This window comes from Ptychodera flava, chromosome 3 (assembly GCF_041260155.1).
Source record: "Ptychodera flava strain L36383 chromosome 3, AS_Pfla_20210202, whole genome shotgun sequence".
Classification (NCBI taxonomy): domain Eukaryota; kingdom Metazoa; phylum Hemichordata; class Enteropneusta; family Ptychoderidae; genus Ptychodera; species Ptychodera flava.
This window is the reverse complement of record NC_091930.1, coordinates 23,564,014-23,581,234: the sequence shown is the minus strand read 5'-3', so window position 1 is coordinate 23,581,234 and position 17,221 is coordinate 23,564,014. Positions and strand designations below refer to the sequence as shown.

Sequence of the window (17,221 nt, the reverse complement as noted above, 5' to 3'; positions counted from 1 at the left end):
CGTTTTACTGAGTACATTATGCAACTTGTTTCTGTGAGAAAAACTGCTGGCTTCGCTACAACAATCCACGGGGTAGCTGTGATATCGCAGCGGTACTTGTGGCGTGTCGAACGCGCTCGGGTCATTAGTTTGGGGTCATCGCCACAGTCCCTGTGGCGATGACCCCAATGACTCGATCGAGTTCGCCACGAGTACCGCTGCGATATCACAGCTATCCACGGGGCTGTGAACACTCTGATACTGTGGGAGGCCTGGGGTACCCGGCCCCATTGTCATTTACTGACTGGGGAACGTGTCTCACTGAAGTACGGATGGATAAAGCATGTCATTTACTGATTTTTGGAAATAAAGCATTCGTCATTATCGCAATTGCTTGCCATATGCGGCAAGATTGGATGAGCGAGGCAGGTCCGCTCGCCTTGGTGTCTTGACGCCAAATGAGCCTATTTCCGTTTTAGGCGTTGGGCTTACAGCAATGCATTATAGGATATCTTCCAGGGCGGCGTGGATCAGTGTGTGTGTGTGTGTGTGCGAGTAGATATACGCATGCGTATTTCGTTCCCCCTCATGTAAACTTTTCAGAGCAGTGTGTGTGTGTGTGTGGTGCGAGTAGATATACGCATGCGTATTTCGTTCCCCTCATGTAAACTTTTCCGAGTAGCAGTGTGTGTGTGTGCGAGTGGATATACGCATGCGTACTTCGTTCCCCTCATGTAAACTTTTCGATCCTGTATGTGTGTATATGTATGTATGTATATATGTATGTATGTATGTATGTATATGTATGTATGTATGTATGTATGTATGTATGTATGTATGTATGTATGTATGTATGTATATGAGTGTGTGGGTTTGTGTGTATGTGCGTGCGTGCGTGCATGAGTGCATATGGGCTATGTATGTATGTATGTATGTATGTGCGTGCGTGCGTGCATGAGTGCATATGGGCTTGTGTATGTATGTATGTATGTATGTATGTATGTATGTATGTATGTATGTATGTATGTATGTATGTATGTATGTATGTATGTATGTATGTGCGTGCGTGCGTGAGTGCATGTATGTATGTATGTATGTATGTATGTATGTATGTATGTATGTATGTATGTATGTATGTATGTATGTATGCACGTACGTATGTATGTATGTATGCACGTACGTATGCACGTATGTATGTATATGTCTGTCTTCATAGGTCTGTGTGAATTGGTTCACATATATGTATGTTTTTTCACTCATATATGTATTTACTTATGTCTGTATTGATTTATTTATACTTATGCTATAGTAGTTTTTTATTGATAAATGCATGCAAATACACCCTTTTCGTATGAATATGTTCTTCTAATGTGTAAAATAATTATTTTACATTTGGCGCCTGGTACTCTTCACAGTGAATGCTATATGACATTTAGCTACAAGCAGGGCATTTTCAAATAATTTTACCAGTATCCACCGGGATCAAATAGATTTTAACGAAAGTCAAAATAGCAGTGCGCGCATGGATATTTTACATCTAGCGTTAAGCGTCTACTTTGACGTCGAAAACATCGAAAGGCTTCACTGGCCCGGGTAACCATGGAAACCGGTCAGTACATCGTTCACTGGCCCGCTAACATCCCGGATGTTCCTATTCAAATCAATGCACTGATTTGCATTCTCCTCGAGGCATGTAATAATGTATGCAAGTGCACCGAACAATAAATATAGTGCTAACACAATCGGAGGAGACGATGTCGATGAGAGAGAGAGAGAGAGAGAGAGAGAGAGAGAGAGAGAGAGAGAGAGAGAGAGAATTTTTGTGTGAATACCTCTCTCTGAATTATCTTTGTTTTAAGCGGCAGACTTTGAATATGAATACACGTAAAAGCGTAAACCGTTTCTTTTTCCCCAGATTTATGGAATTTTGAACGCCTCGTCTGTCGCTAATGTGATCGACTGCATAGAGCGCCCTCTGTTGAGGTAAAATCTCAGTCTTGTCTTAGCTTTGTCTGTATAGATAGAGTCGTGAATTATATAAGTAATAAGACAGGTACAGAAACAATATGGTTGAAATCAAACCTCAAATAATGTCACTATTACCAATGACTTGTGATGTTGTTAGCAATAGCTGCTTTAATGACAGACAACTACTTGTGAAGAGCTTTGTTATTCTTCCAATCGCACGACAGATTTTATAAATTTGATATAATGCAAATGAAACACGTGTCTGACACAATAAGCTAGAATACATCACAATTAAAATTGTGTCTCATTTAAATCGAATTCACAGCAAAGCGGATGGCAGTGAGAGTGCGATGGTCGTGAAGATTACAGTCGCCTTCTCCAAGGACACCGAGCTTACCGAAGACGAGGTGATTACGGCCTTCACAGAGGCCGCAACTAGACGAAACCAGGATGCTTCTATGAAGTTCAGAGTATATACTGATAGTGTACGAGCTATTATGGTGAACAGAAACCAATCAGGTAACTGGAAAGGAGACAATTTTCCTCTATATATTGTTCTAATAAAGCAGGGTTGGTCTGGCTTCAGGGTTGTTTAACTGTACTGACATCTTGACCCACCGACCTCTACAAGCTCTGATATCTGAATCATACTATTGGCTAATTCACCACTCGTCTGTTGCTGTAGTATATTCCCTTCTTCAATATGCGAGATTCCTAATTCTTAAAATTATGCCTTTGCTTCTTTTCAGAAAACAATAGTACAATCGGGCAAATCTTTCACAAATCGACGATGACAACTGGTAAGGTAGTAAGTGCCTCGAAATTAAAAGACCTGAACTTTTGCTGAAACTTTCCCAAAACACCTCAACACCCGTTTCCTTGACAAATCCAGAATAAAAAATTAGAGTCACCGTGTAAATTTTAATACTAGCGAAAAAACGTCCGAACATTTGCCGATATTTGAAATTCAATATGACTGCAACATCTTGTTAACTCTGTGAGGAAAATAACATTATCGAAAAACTAACACCATGGATGGTGAAACTTTTTCGTGATCCAAAAACTATAAAATGAGCCCCCACAAATGGATTATCAGAAAAGAATGGTAAAAATATTGAAATATGCAAGATAATACGAATATATGCTTTGACAACATTGAATGATGCACAATTTCACCATTTACTTCTGATGCACGTAATATTGACTGTAAAACGGCTACGGTTACAGTTATTACTTTATTATATAATACAACATTGAAAAGCGTACCTGGCGGGTGCCCTGATGGAGCTGACCACAGAAGATTTTTGGCCACCCTTGATGCAAGCTACAACATTACAGCACTTCTCTATAATGCGTTGTTCTTCATGTTATTTCATTTAGTTAATACACTCTCACTAGTATGTGTCTGTCTGCCAGAGTTTGTCTCTCTCTATATAGTTTAGAGGCTGAAAACGGATAAAGTTGAAGCTATGTTTATGGCTCACGTCCATTAGTTTATAATTTTTTTTCTTTCATTATAGTTCCCCCGTCGCCTTCAAACACTGGTAACATTGTACTTGTAGTGTCACTAGTTGTCTTAGTTCTGATAGCAGCGTTTGCAGGGATTTTGATATCTAACTTTTATCGGAAAAGACAACTACAAGAAAAGGTAGGTTGCTAATGCCGAAAGAGTGTAGGTCCACTTATATCCACTTACGAAGTCGGTTCACTTTAATCCCTTCTTATTACCATTATTAGTTACTGTAAAACCTCCATTTAAACATTCATGTAAGCAAATCATCTATAGACTAAGTGAACGTACCATCAACTCATTAACTTGGTATCCTTGTATCTTTATTTTATTCTTAACGCAAGGTTAATTGCGCAAAGCACTCAACAATGGACCCCAGAGAGGTAAACCAAAACCAGCGATGCTTGTGGTTCACCTTCTCGTCGGCTTTGGAATATACGGACTGATTACGTGACGAATGAACTGACAATGATAAGAAGCAGAATTTCGGAAAACGACCATCCGTAAAGTGAGACAGCAACAAAAATAATGCAGCATGACTTTTTGTTCTTGGTAAATTTTCTGGTAAATTTCAAAATCATCCTTTATTTTTCTGCCTTTAAAGTGTTGTTTAGTTATTTTTTTTTGATGAAGTGTTGAAGTTGCATGTTTTTGTAGATGATGAGGTACGCGTACAGGGTTTTTGGTGTTTTGTTGTTTGTCTCCTCAGTTGGCTAAAATGCCAGTATGGTCTGTAAGTGATACAATAATCCTTAGATTTGACCGAATGGCCCGAGGAATTAAGATTAGGAGATGTAGCGATATTTAGGTGTATCCTCTATATTGTTGGAGTCTTTGAAGTTTTTTTGATGATGTTTTTGTGTCGATATTTTGCTTTTGTTGTTTTGTTTTGTTTTTGATGAAGTTTTTTGAGATAGAAAGAGCCCTGCATTTTGGCACAAAAGTTTCTATTGGCTGCAGTCCAGTGGTGCCTATCGGTCGTTGTTATGGTTACCCTAAGACGTTGAGGGTGATACCAGAATACATCGGTCAATATTACGTCATCCTTCTCAATGTCGACCACCTTCCAGTTCACTCACCTTTCAAACAAGTTAAAGAAAATTATGACTGATATATGACATTTTCAAATGATTTTCAGTACATTTTCTTTAATTTATTTAGAGTAGTTGAACTTGGAGTTTGTAATTGGATGTATATTTAGTGATTTTATTAGTATATCTGTAAGTATTTAGATGCGTAAGTGTTTGTCTGTAATTTTCAAGGTAAACGATTGATAGCACAACATGCTAACTTGTAAAGTGCGTGATCTATGCGTATTTTAACCACACTGCCTCACAAGTAATCTGATTTTGTTTTATTTTAAGTAGATCGCAATTTTCGGCTATTGCGATGCTCCATCCCTCGCGTTGATCAGTGAAGACGCTGGTTATTAAAAAGGTGGGAGAGTGTAACGCTCTTTCCTTGTAATGATTTTACCTCGAGCGTCCCACTCGTGAAAAAGGCGTATGAAGGTCATTGACTCAGATATTACGAGAAGAAGATAAGAGATAGTGTGATACTTTTAAATTGTTTTGCAGACGTTGTATGAGAACAAGTCTAGAGACGCATTTAGCTTTGTAGAGAACTTAGCCTAAAGATATTACTGATCAGAGCTGAGACGGTACACAACACGGTCGCCATCTTGCTATAAGGTATAAGGTTGTGTTAAAGTCTAAATCTTGGTGTGCCAGCTCCAGTTACTGAAAGCATTATGATCCAGACTGGTACCTCAGCTCGTGATTTCCCTTACTACGAGCATGACAGTTGTAGCATAGGGAGAGAAACGTCAATTTCTAATTTCAGAAAGAATCTTCACAACATAGCTTTTATTAATTCACCAGGAGGTCAAAGTTTTGTTGTAAATCAAAAAGTATTGACTTATTTTCTATAACTACACATTTCTAAAAAACATTTCTCATATTTTTTACTAATAATTATAATACTTGACCTATAAAATGTCTTAGGCAGGTCATCGATAAGTACATTTACCGATTTAGTCAATGAACACGATCGGAACTAATTTTGGATAATGTGAATGGGAAAGTAAGGTCATTTTAACCTGTAAATGTAAGCTCATCTGCTTTTCATTTAAAGTTACACACTTGTTTTTATGACCAATTAGTTATATTGCATCATTCAGCTATATGGCACCTAACACTTTTGAGAAATTTGAAAAATATCAAAATTCAATTATCCCAAATTAGTTCCAGTCGTGTTAATGAGAATCTTAATTATGTTCTAGTAATAAGAAATTATGTATTTCAATAGAAAATTTATTTAAACCTATAGTGAAACTTCAAATTGTACAAGTACATTTCATTGTCAAAGATCATTCACACTGTTAACAGATTGCTGTTTTTTTTATCTCGCAAATGATCGTGATATAAACATGAAATTCACTTTGCCTTAGAGAAAGCGTTTTCAAATTTTTGTCTCTAGCTCAACAGATACTTCTCTTATAAGGGAATATCGGTGTAACACGGTTTTACATATTGATTTATATTTCTTGTTGCATGCAAACAATTATCTTCGCTGTAAACGAGAAGACACATCTGTTAAACGTATTCTCTTCAAGAGTTACGACATTTTGGTACAATTTAACCGTTGTAGTTTGTAACTGTAGTATGAGTGCTAAATCGACGCGTCTGAGTGTAGACATACATTATTTATTAGGATAACAATGTATAATAAAAATTGAGCATCGGCACAGGCAATTCTCTATACATGTCTTAATCTGCTCTTTAGCACCTTGACTTATTAAAGATGTCAAATCTGATTTTTTTTTTTTGTTCTAGCCTGGAGAAATAGCAAATGAAAAATGAATTTCGCCTAAAATAAGAGTATATACTGGAAGTTTAGTTACGCAGGCATTGTTACAGTTAGTCAAGTGAATTTTATATGCACTTAAGTGGACAAGCTAGTCAAACAGCTATCATAGCTGAGGAAAGTCACAGATCCCTTAGAATATGCTACTCTCTTCTAAACTAACGGAAATATTTTGTAAGTGTGATGGAAAATGTTTTCCGTGTTTAATTGAATTAAGGAAAACCCACTGTTTAGGGAGTCCTGCACCGAACACAGCGTATTTTGCTCAAAATCACCTTTTCGCAAATATTCATTGAATTTAATTAATTTGTGAACCCAAGATTAAAATATTGGTTGAGTTCACCTTTTCCCTTGTCAAGCAGTCGTGAATGGCGTGATAAAGAAGTGTTAATTTATGCAAATGTATACCAATCAACCATTTTCCCGGCTTCTTTTTCCTCACAGTTTCAAAATTTCCAAAGAATTTAAGGTTGCGCTGCATGTTGCCTACATAGTTTTTTCAAAGCATTATTTCCCATCAAAGATGACAAGGAAAACCCTCATACTATATATTTTCAAAAAGCAGAGACTCTAAAGTTTAGTATGGTAGCAGTAGTTTACTCAAAGGATGAAGTGGGTGTATATTTGGGTTAAAAAAACCTCAATTTTGGTATTAATGATAACAATTTATTTAAGTTAAACACTTGACAATATTGTTTTGAAATGTAATATTATCACTTGAAAGAAGAGTATATGAAGAAAAACTACCATTTTATTTTGCATTACCTATCCTATAGTGATTAAATAGGCAAAATTAAAATGCCTCTTATTCAAAACCTTAGAAGTTTATTGCCAAACACAATGGTCGTTATCTATATAGCATTTTAAGAATGTAATGTGAAAATTTCAGAAAATTTGACCCAGCTAGAGTGAAGTTGAATTCTTTGAAACTTTGAAATTAGTAGGAAGAAGAAGCCAGGAAACCGGGTGATTTACATACATTTGCATAAATTAACACTCCTTTATCACACCGCTTACGACTGCTTGACAAGCTTAAAGGTGAACCCACCATTATTTTTATCTTGGGATAACAAATGAATTAAAATTGAATGGATATATTCAAAAAGGTGTTTTTTGAGCGAAATACGCCGCGTTGGGTGCAGTGCCCCCTCAACTCCATTCTGGCTGAGTCAAAGTTTCTGAAATCTGCGCTTATGAAACCATTAGGCATACACTGAATATCAGTCAAATACATATACAATAGTCCAAAATAGGTTTTTTTTTTGTCAAACTCGATAACTTCTGTGATGTTTAACAACAGTCAAACTTCTACTCCGCAAACCATGCAGTGTAGCCCATTTGCATGCTTGTGTAAAAGCTGCACTCGATCGCTCGTCTGCTGCTGAGGAAGATGCATGCTGAACTAATTTTAGGCGAAAATAACCCTCACATATATGCAGATGCATGCTGAACTAATTTTAGGCGAAAGTAACCCTCACATGAACAACGCCCCTTGCGTATTTGCCGATCATTCTTTCGTTTTCACACATTATCAGCAGTTCCGGTCCGTCGTCAAGGAATCCCCCACCTTTTCAAACATCACACCTCGTTAATCTTGTCCTTTTTCACAGTTCATTCGACACAAGCCTTTGGCAGCAGACGACTAGTAAGGTGAGTTGATCCACGGTTTGCATGATACTAGTATCAGTGACTGCATATGTTCATACGAACATCATCGACGGTTATGGTCTATACATATCTCGACAGCCACTGTCTCACGATATAGTAAACAACTGTAATTCTACAGATTCTTTCGTGCTGTTTTCCAAATTTTCACCCTGCAATTTGCCCATGAACGTTTAGCATTCTTTCATATTTAAGGTACAATCTAATCATACGTTTGTTAATGCAGCCTTATGGTTCTCTTCCTTTACTTCGTTACTTCGTAAATTTAGCAGCAAGATATTCGAAAGACCCAAAGAAGCCACTATAATGTAATGACTTACTTTTGAAAAACAAAAACAGACGAACTCAAGATTGAACAATTCTATCTACTAATTTGGTCTCTGTATTCTCAAAAAAACGGTGTTAACGAAACTTATTCGATAAACTTATTAAACTATATATATCTAAACTATGTATTATTTCCACCAAAGTTGAAGCTGTTGTAACCAGGAATGAACCCGGAAAAAGTGGAAATATTTAACTGTACAGACCTTGCATTTATCGCGCAGTTTGAAGACGTCATGAGGAAGTTATTTTTGTAGAGTGACGTTACTCACTTTCCACCATCTTCTTTAGAAACACTAAATGACCCTTCCAATTCTATTGACATCTTTCACCCCATACTACTACGCACTGAAATGTATGACCCTCACTGACCTCACTTTCTATGGATTCCTTGTACGCTTGGCGCTTTTGAAACTCTACTGTTTGCTGAGCGTGACGTAGTTCGCAAACAGTAAACCGGAGTCAGCTATTATGTGCTCTTTGTTAATGCAAATATATTTTCCTTTTCCACCTTCCTTTTTTTTTGCTTTTTAACACCGCCCAATAGATAATACAATGGCTAATATCGCATTAGTGCAATCACATTTCTTTTAAATGATGAACTTACATTAAGGGAGTTCAAAGCAGCATGGCCCCGAGACTGTTCATTCTCCTGTTTGTGACCTCGCGTTGCTGTCAAGCTGCATATTTTATCTGTTGCACTGAAAGACTGTACCAATCTTATTTGCTTAATTTCATTGACATGGTATACGTACCAACTTTTTTATTTGGACTTCAAGAGTACCCTAAATACAAAATTAGAAAAAGACGGTCAGTGATGAAGTAAACTACGCGGGAATAACATGATAAATGGGACGTTTTGCTATCAGATGTTAAACACTTTCGATTTGTCAATTATCAAAAACATTTTTTATTCTTTGGCACATTAAGATATCTGCGTGTCATGCATTCTTCCTCACCTCTCATAACGCCTTAATCATTGTTTTTGCTGAAAGAAAAATCTGGAATTCCGACGTTAATTTTGCCATGCTACGTAAAACATGTAGGTGTGGGACGTCTTAAATATTTCTCAAACCTATTGTGAGTTCGTCATTGTATTAAAGTATAGTAAAACCACGGTTTTAAAACATGAAGAAGACAATGACGAGCTCACAAATGTTTTGAGAAATATTTATGGCTACTGCTCCTTTCACGAAGCGCCATGTCGACATAAGTTTTTACTATACGTTATACGACGTTATTCCATAATGTTGTAACAATGAGCATACTGTTTCATGATGTTATTTGCTTAGTTACATGTAACGTTCGTTGAACTCTCCAGAAGATTCCCAAGTAATTCTTCCACGTTACCCCTCTCTCACTCTCTTCTCTCTAACCGGACTAGCAACTGTGACTTCTTCCTCGCGTCTGGTCTGCTAAATAGGAATACTTCCAAACTGATTATGATATTGTTTGCTATCTGCTGCGTCCGATCACTAGCACCCTAGTAATGCTCTGGCAAATCAATGGTAACGTATCCCTTCATATTAATATTAAAATATTTTACTGACGTCGCAGCCAATCTTACTCCATTTCAAAAAACAAAGTATAGTGGGCTCTGCGGTTTTGAAACTGCATGCAATATACAAGCAATGATCTCGATCGAAAGGATCGTAACTACAATATATGTGCGTATATTGTGCAAAGTGCGAAATAAAATTATTGGTTGGTGTAGTGGACATTTCCCATTCATTGAGGCTGATGTCAGTTACCGATAGTATATTTACACACGGTCGACTTTTATTGGCTTTCATTCTATTTAGTTGAAGTTAAATGCTGCCATGTTATTAGCCTCAATTGTGAAAAGACTTCAATACAGCAGTATATTGTACGACTGGTTATTTATACAATTGTTTTGTGTAGTAAATTCTTATAACGTGAGATGCGAGTCATGAGAATTTGCATCCATAATGTATTAGTGACCACCCTAAAAACAGACACATATTCCCAAATGCATAATTCTGAAGCGTAAACTCGCATCATTTTGACGAAGGTATAAGCTTCAAATTGATTGATTCAAAGATCTGTTTTGCTGTGAAGAAAATCTAAATCTTCTACAGGAATTCGATTATCTTCACAGGAAAAGGAAAAATTGTAAGAAATTTAGGTATTCTAGAAAATTAAGTTCTTCATTTGATGGAACTTATTGGAGTTGTCAAATTCCGATTTAAAAGTAATTTTTCGCGTGAAATTTATGTAGAAAGTCGGCGTTTCCATCTTGAAAAAATCACCCCTTTGTTGCTAATTAAAATTATTTTAGTGATCAATTATTGAATTCGTAGGATACGCGAAGATATCCAGTCATCATCTAGGGGATTCTTTAAGCCAAACGCAGTCTTTTAGTGGTCCAAGGAGTTGTTATCATTCCCCGTCCCTATTTCTATCCTACCACTGATAGTGTTTGTGCTTATGAACTCCACACTAGGAATGTGATAGTTTTCTCACGAGTGTGCATTCTTAAACGATGGAGAGAGAACAGTGTAGATCTGTCTGTACAATAGACAAATTCATGGCCTGAAGCGAGACATAAGTTCAAGTTCTTTTCCGACATTTCACATAAATACATTGTTAAAATGCAGGACAAATGCTACAGATGTAAAACACTCTGGAAATTGATGGAGTATATTTATGACTTGATTCATTCTTCACATACAAATAAAGCGGAATTCTGAAATAAGCCGATTCTGTAACGTGCAAAATCACCAGCATACTAATGTAGCCGTCATCTCTTTTTTTTTCAGTTGTATCTGAATACAGCAAAGTGTTCATGGCTCAGACGACGGTCCTCTCGGTGTTCACATTATTGTACTCTATCCTGGCAATCTGCCATGCTCAGGTAAGTGTAAAGCCAGTTGCCAGCTTAGCGTATTTCACAGGTGCATAAGAATGATGATTAGCTTCCAGTTCGTCAATCGATGACAAACGGGAGATAAAAGATGCGTCCACTACTAATTGGCAGGTCAGTTAAGCTAAACTAAGCCGAGCAAAGCCGACTTACCGTTTATCCGTCAATATATCATATCACTTTCCATTGTACATCCCTAATTGCAATATCGGGCGATAAAAAGATGGGCCAACTACTAATTAACGGGTCAGTTAAACTAAACTAAGCCGAGCAAAGCCGACTTAGCGTTAATCCGTCAACATATCATATCACTTTCGATTTTACATCCCAAATTGCAATATCAATTGTATCACGAGTTCAACTTGCTCCCATCAGATCGTCCTGTTTGAGTATCGATCTGTAAACGGGAGATAGCTGGTTCATTTGGTGACAATTCTTACTCCAAGGTCATGCAGACATTTGAGAACGCTGATAAAGATTAACTGAATGCCGAAGACCGCCATCATGTCAGTTGTAACTGTTTTACCTGTAAATGTGATTGACGTTCCTGTTTCTTCATTAGCACTTTCCAGTCGCCGAGGGGCCAACGCAGGGATATCCCGACCCATTACCAGCTGATGGCAGTAGCTACACACCCACAAGATTACCACCCAAGAGGTCGCAATCTGCCAAACGTAATCATTTACCGCCTAAAAGAAAGTGCCTCGCCAGTTTGTTCCAGAATGAGACGAGGTAAGTGAGGTGGTTGCTACGTTTCAGAAAAAAAGAATTACAAGATTTGAGAATATAATACATGATGGCCATAATTTCCATACTTTGTTCTCATAGTGTCCCCCTCCCATTTGATTTATTTCAAGTTTTGGTGTAAAATAATTGTTAATCCTCTTGGCATTTTGTGCAATGGAAGCAGGAGAGTTCACTGTTGATCAGTGTTAAAGCTCCACCAGTGTTCACTGTCTTCAGTATTCCGTTTGTTGTCATTGTTGTTGTTTTTTGTTTTGTTTGTTTGTTTTTTGGGGGTATTTTTTGTCCTGTGATAAACTGCAGTTTCTGCTACAAATCTTTGAAGCCTGATTAAAGACAGCCTATATTTTATTGTCAATATTGTTACTGTTGAAAAACAGGGTTCAAGGTTGGACTAGAATTTACTTAGCATTTCAGCATACTGTGTAAGAAGAAGAACAATGAAATGTGGTGATACAGAACTAGACTGCTGAACAAAATTAATAAAAAATTACAAACTAATTTCCTTTTGACAGCTCATACATGTATCTCTTTATATTTGAAACTTTTACCTTTAGAAATTTTCATGGAGAAACATTACTATGGTATGCATTATTTTTAATTATAGCATCCAACGTACAGATGTGGCAAGGAAAGAAGATAATGAAATCATGACCATACAATCAGCAACTAGTAGTGTAGGCACGCAAACAGAACATGCATGTAAGTAGAGTGCAATTTAATGTACCGAGTGACATGATATGGGGACAAAGTTACATCACTTTATTTTTCATTCATTTGTTTATTCATGCAAGAACAAAAATATTTGTTTCCAGGAAGATGCTGGCACAACAGTCAGAGCTCTAACATTTAGTTTGCCTTTGTACTACTACGGGTACTCTGATGATTAAAAATCCAGCATGCATCAGGGAGTAGAATAACTGAGTAACTCAATAATGTGAAATTCAAATGCAAAGTATTTATTTTAGTAGATTGCATATTATACAACTGATTGTGTCATAAGTTTGATTAATGGAACAGTTCTCAGGTAAAAGCACTAATGTATTTAAAATATGAATCAAAGTTTAGACAGGTATGGTTTTGCATGATTTTGGAAAAAAAGGGAAAGCTTAGTTAACATATTCTGCATATATACAATATCTGGAAAAATACGTTGTATGAACAAATCATTTTGTGTGAAGACAACAAAATCACAGAATTCTGCACCTGACACCATTAACTGACCCTGTACTTGAGAAAAATATGAGTGATTTTTGTCCAAGAGTTTATTACCATCAGATCCATACTTGAGCATGAAATGGGAAGTTTGTTATAGCCTCATCAATAGTCAAATTTCGTGCACTATAAGGACACTTACACTCAATCACTCCACACCTACTATTATCACATACTCTACAATCTGGTGTTGCACCTAAAAATCCAAACTCTTTATTTACAATCAGACCACATTCATGTATGTGTCTATTTTTGAATACATCCAAATACTTAGATTTTGCCTTTGATTCATTGCGTTTACCATATTCAAGAGATATAGCTGAGATTGATTTACTTTCAAACAAACTATCTAGAAATTTATCTGATGGGACTGATTTCCGATTTAAAATTCTGCCAAAATTTGAAGTAGTCACTCGACAAGCTCTTGCATTTTGCCAACTGTTAAACCCAGCTTCACCCCCTAGTCTGTAGTTCAAGGTTTTCTGGGTCGACTTGCTCATAGGCTTCATTCAGGTTTGAAATTCTGTTGGAAGCTTGATAGGCGCTGTATTGGGAAAAAGTGATGGTCCACATTCGCAACCGTTCAAAGGCTTCGTGGTCTTCATATTTTTCATCTTCCAGAAAAAAATTAATTATACTGGGATAAATTTGAAGTACATTATATATGTAAAGGAATCTCACACCCTAAACAATCTGGGATAAGATTTCTCTCATGACTTGGAGATATTTATCACATACGAGCCACAGACATATGTGAGAAAAATATCAGTTTGTATGAGAAATCTTATCCCAAGTCCTTAGTGTGTGAGATTCTTTTTTCACATGACCAATATGTGTTAACTCATTGAATTAGTGAAACATTGACCCTATAGCAAGGTCATTTCACTATTGAAAGTCAAAGTTTTTGTAGTACACACCATGACATTGGATATTGTTTCATGCGCTAGTCATGGAACATTTATCATATCCATCAGCGCTCTTGTCACATAATCTTGAAGACATCTCAGACTGGAGTATGGGATAAATTGTTCTCACATTCCGGTGGTTCACAGGGAGTGTGGGGCACATCAATCCCACATTCTGAGATAGATCATGTGACAAAAGCACTGAATGGATACTAAATGTTTCATGACCAGCAAGATGAGCAAATTACTATCCAATGTGTACTACATGTGACTTTGAAGTGACTTAGACAACACTGCTGTAGTCAGTGTTTCACTCATTCAATCTTTCCAGTATGCGATATGAGCATTTTTAGTTATGTGAGTAAAGAACATCTCAATGGACTAGGAATAAGATTTCTCACATAAGTTGGTATATTTTGTCTCACATAAGCAGCAAGGAAATGTAAGACCAAATATCCAACTCATTTGAGAAATCTTATCCCTAGTCCATTGAGATGTGAGAGTCTTTTTAATCCCACACTCTGTTTCACACTCCCAGGAACCAGAAATGTGAAAAACTAATTTTCCCTCTTTTCTTTTTTTTAGGGATATCACCTCTTGATTTGCTAGCCCAGAGTTCTGAGATATCCAGATTGGAACAGAAACTCCAGGAGAAAGATGACATCATCAATGAACTCTATTCCCGGCTGTCAGACAAAAATAAGAAAACTGAAAAACAAGTGATCTCTAATAATAGTAAATTTGGTGTATCAGTCAAACTTACGCAACAGAAGAAACTCAAAGGACTTTCAAGTATTACACTGGACTCACTTATGTTAGATTTATTGCATTACTCGCATTTCTTTTACCACAAAATTCAGTATTAAATTATAAGAAAAAAAGAATTGATATAAGAAGCCTAACCAAGAGAGATTGTCTGCTTCTGTGTCTCTGTCGTCTTCGACATAATTTTGGATTGCGAGACTTGGCAGTTAGCTTTCAGATTGGATTGCAATCAGCTGGGGATATTTTCAACACATGGATTGATCATATGTACTGGAAGTTTGGTCAGCTCAGTATTTGGCCACATAGAGATTTAATTATAAAAAATATGCCAGTAGATTTTAAGAAAGATTTTAGTTCCACAATTGTCATAGTTGATTGCACCGAGTTGAAAACACAAGCGCCAAATGCATTAGTTCTCCAAAGTCAGTTGTACAGTGACTATAAATCGAACACTACATTGAAAAGTTTAATTGGATGTGATCCTAGTGGATCATTAGTTTTTGTTTCAGAATTATTTACTGGGAGTATTTCTGATGTCCAGATTTCTACAGATAGTGGTTTCATTAATTTGTAAAACAATTATTAGATATGAATATTTGAAAAGGGGGGATGCCATCATGGCAGATAAGGGATTTACAATTCATAGAGAGCTAGCTGAACTTGGATTACAGTTAAATATTCCACCTTTCATATGGCATCCAATTCTCAAATGACTATTAGAGAAACACAAATTACTGAGGAAATAGCCAAACACAGAATTCACATTGAGATACTGATAGCTAAAGTGAAAACTTTTAAAATTGTTGCTGAAACAATACCAACCTCTCTTTTTCAAAAGATTAATTCCATTTGGACTGTTTGTAGCTATTTAACTCTATTTCAGGATGTGTTTGTAAAAGGAAAAACCTGAAATAAAGCATGTATTTTTTTGTTTATAATATGGTTGTCTTTTCATGTCACTAGATATGGTGTCATTACAATCTCATAATATATTATTAGGTTTTATTAATTGTGTGCTTCATGTAACAGGTCCCCCAAAAAGGGAGTGCGAGTGGGTAGGGAGGAATAAAGTTTTTTTTCCCTTTGTCCAAAATGTCTTTGTTTTTGTACATTTCTAAAATCTCATGGGACTTGCTTGAAAGCCATAAGTTAAGAGTCAAAGTCAAATAGGTAAAGTTATCGGAAACACAAAATGGGAGAAATGGGGATGAATTGACAAGTTACTTACCTGGTAGGACAAGATGGATCCCAGCTGTACTTCACCAAAAGGAGATTGAGTTACAGGTGCATCTTTTGATAGTGTGTACTCTAAGGGAGTGCCTTTGATTCCCTGCAAAACTCCAATGTCCTCTGGTGTTACTTTTGGCAACCTGGAAACAAATTTTATTATCAGAATTCATTTTTTCTTAGTATATTATACTGCATAATGCATGTTCATATAATTTATCAATATGGACACAGTGTAGTCCATTCTAGAAAATGTCAACAAAATCTAATGACATATAATAAATGAACAGTACATGAATATTGCGCACTCCCTGGTTAGGCACTAAAATAAAAAAGAGTCAACAAAAGCTTGTCAAAATCTCAAATTTTAGTCACTCTCTGTTTCACTGCTGACATCCTGTGGAAATCAGATTGAATCATGGAAAACTTAGACATACCTACGTCAAGGCTGAGCTTGTGGAAAAATTCTGAGTACAAAGAGTGTGGTGACCTTCATCAAAATTTGCTTATTTGTTATTCGAAGCCCCATCACACTATTTAAAATTATCACTATCATTTATACTCCAAGTTATTGGAAAGTGTATTTATATAACTTACTTTCTGTCAGGATCAATGTGGCACACTATAGGTCGCCGTCTCCTTGACTGTGCTACCTGCCTAGCTACAACAACATGGTTCAAGGGGACTGGTTTTATTTTTGGTCCCCTAGGAACATGCCATTGCTGTGGTATACTAGTACAACTTAGTTGGGTCGGTACTGAAGTAAACTTGTGCAGCTTTAAACCTTGTAATGACTTCAGTAGCCCAATAACATGTGAACAGTGACCACTTAAACTAGAAAATAAGAAAGAGGACAAGATTTTTTTAAAAATTGTGTAAAAAATACAAAAACGTATGGTATCACATACCAAAAGATTCTATGTGAAAACTCGAGAAACAGGTTAAACACTGAAGGAATAAATCTACCCACCATAAATATCTATTGGAGAAGTGATGACTCAACACTTTTATGATAAACTGCCCTTGAAATGACCAAAGCTCCTGCAACAATCTTATTTATTTGTATCCTTTCCCATATTGTATGCACAAATAAAACAATCCTGCTGTAATAAAATTGGACTAATATTTCAATACTTTCAAGCCCTCGCTTTTCCCCTACAGACTGAAATC

General features: G+C 36.5%; 2 protein-coding genes across 3 annotated transcripts; both read left to right on the top strand.

Moving 5' to 3' along the window:
- Positions 1-2,278: 2,278 nt before the first annotated feature.
- On the top strand, positions 2,279-5,721 carry LOC139125663 (uncharacterized). Its single transcript, XM_070691766.1, has 4 exons — positions 2,279-2,466; positions 2,697-2,747; positions 3,468-3,595; positions 3,802-5,721. The coding sequence occupies exons 1-4, from the start codon at positions 2,298-2,300 to the stop codon at positions 3,901-3,903; spliced, it is 450 nt and encodes a 149-aa protein (XP_070547867.1). The 5' UTR covers positions 2,279-2,297; the 3' UTR covers positions 3,904-5,721.
- A 2,129-nt stretch (positions 5,722-7,850) lies between these two features.
- LOC139129779 (uncharacterized) lies at positions 7,851-15,406 on the top strand. 2 transcript variants are annotated; one of them, XM_070695468.1, is made up of 6 exons: positions 7,857-7,972; positions 9,696-9,819; positions 11,092-11,186; positions 11,758-11,927; positions 12,547-12,641; positions 14,645-15,406. In XM_070695468.1, exons 2-6 carry the CDS (start codon positions 9,801-9,803, stop codon positions 14,923-14,925), a joined length of 660 nt encoding a protein of 219 aa, XP_070551569.1. In that variant the 5' UTR covers positions 7,857-7,972; positions 9,696-9,800; the 3' UTR covers positions 14,926-15,406. The 2 variants fall into 2 exon arrangements, with proteins under 2 accessions (XP_070551570.1, XP_070551569.1); XM_070695469.1 differs by lacking the exon at positions 9,696-9,819 and having other exon boundaries at positions 7,851-7,972.
- The last annotated feature ends 1,815 nt before the right edge of the window (positions 15,407-17,221 follow it).

Bases quoted from the DNA above. Each gene is read 5' to 3' on its own strand.
- LOC139125663 (XM_070691766.1), top strand. From the start codon at position 2,298: ATGGTCGTGAAGATTACAGTCGCCTTCTCCAAGGACACCGAGCTTACC. The intron at 2,467-2,696 runs GTAACTGGAAAG...GCTTCTTTTCAG, and splicing joins GGTGAACAGAAACCAATCAG to AAAACAATAGTACAATCGGG. The intron at 3,596-3,801 runs GTAGGTTGCTAA...TCTTAACGCAAG, and splicing joins AAAGACAACTACAAGAAAAG to GTTAATTGCGCAAAGCACTC.
- LOC139129779 (XM_070695468.1), top strand. The intron at 11,187-11,757 runs GTAAGTGTAAAG...TTTCTTCATTAG, and splicing joins TGGCAATCTGCCATGCTCAG to CACTTTCCAGTCGCCGAGGG. The intron at 11,928-12,546 runs GTAAGTGAGGTG...TTTTAATTATAG, and splicing joins TTGTTCCAGAATGAGACGAG to CATCCAACGTACAGATGTGG.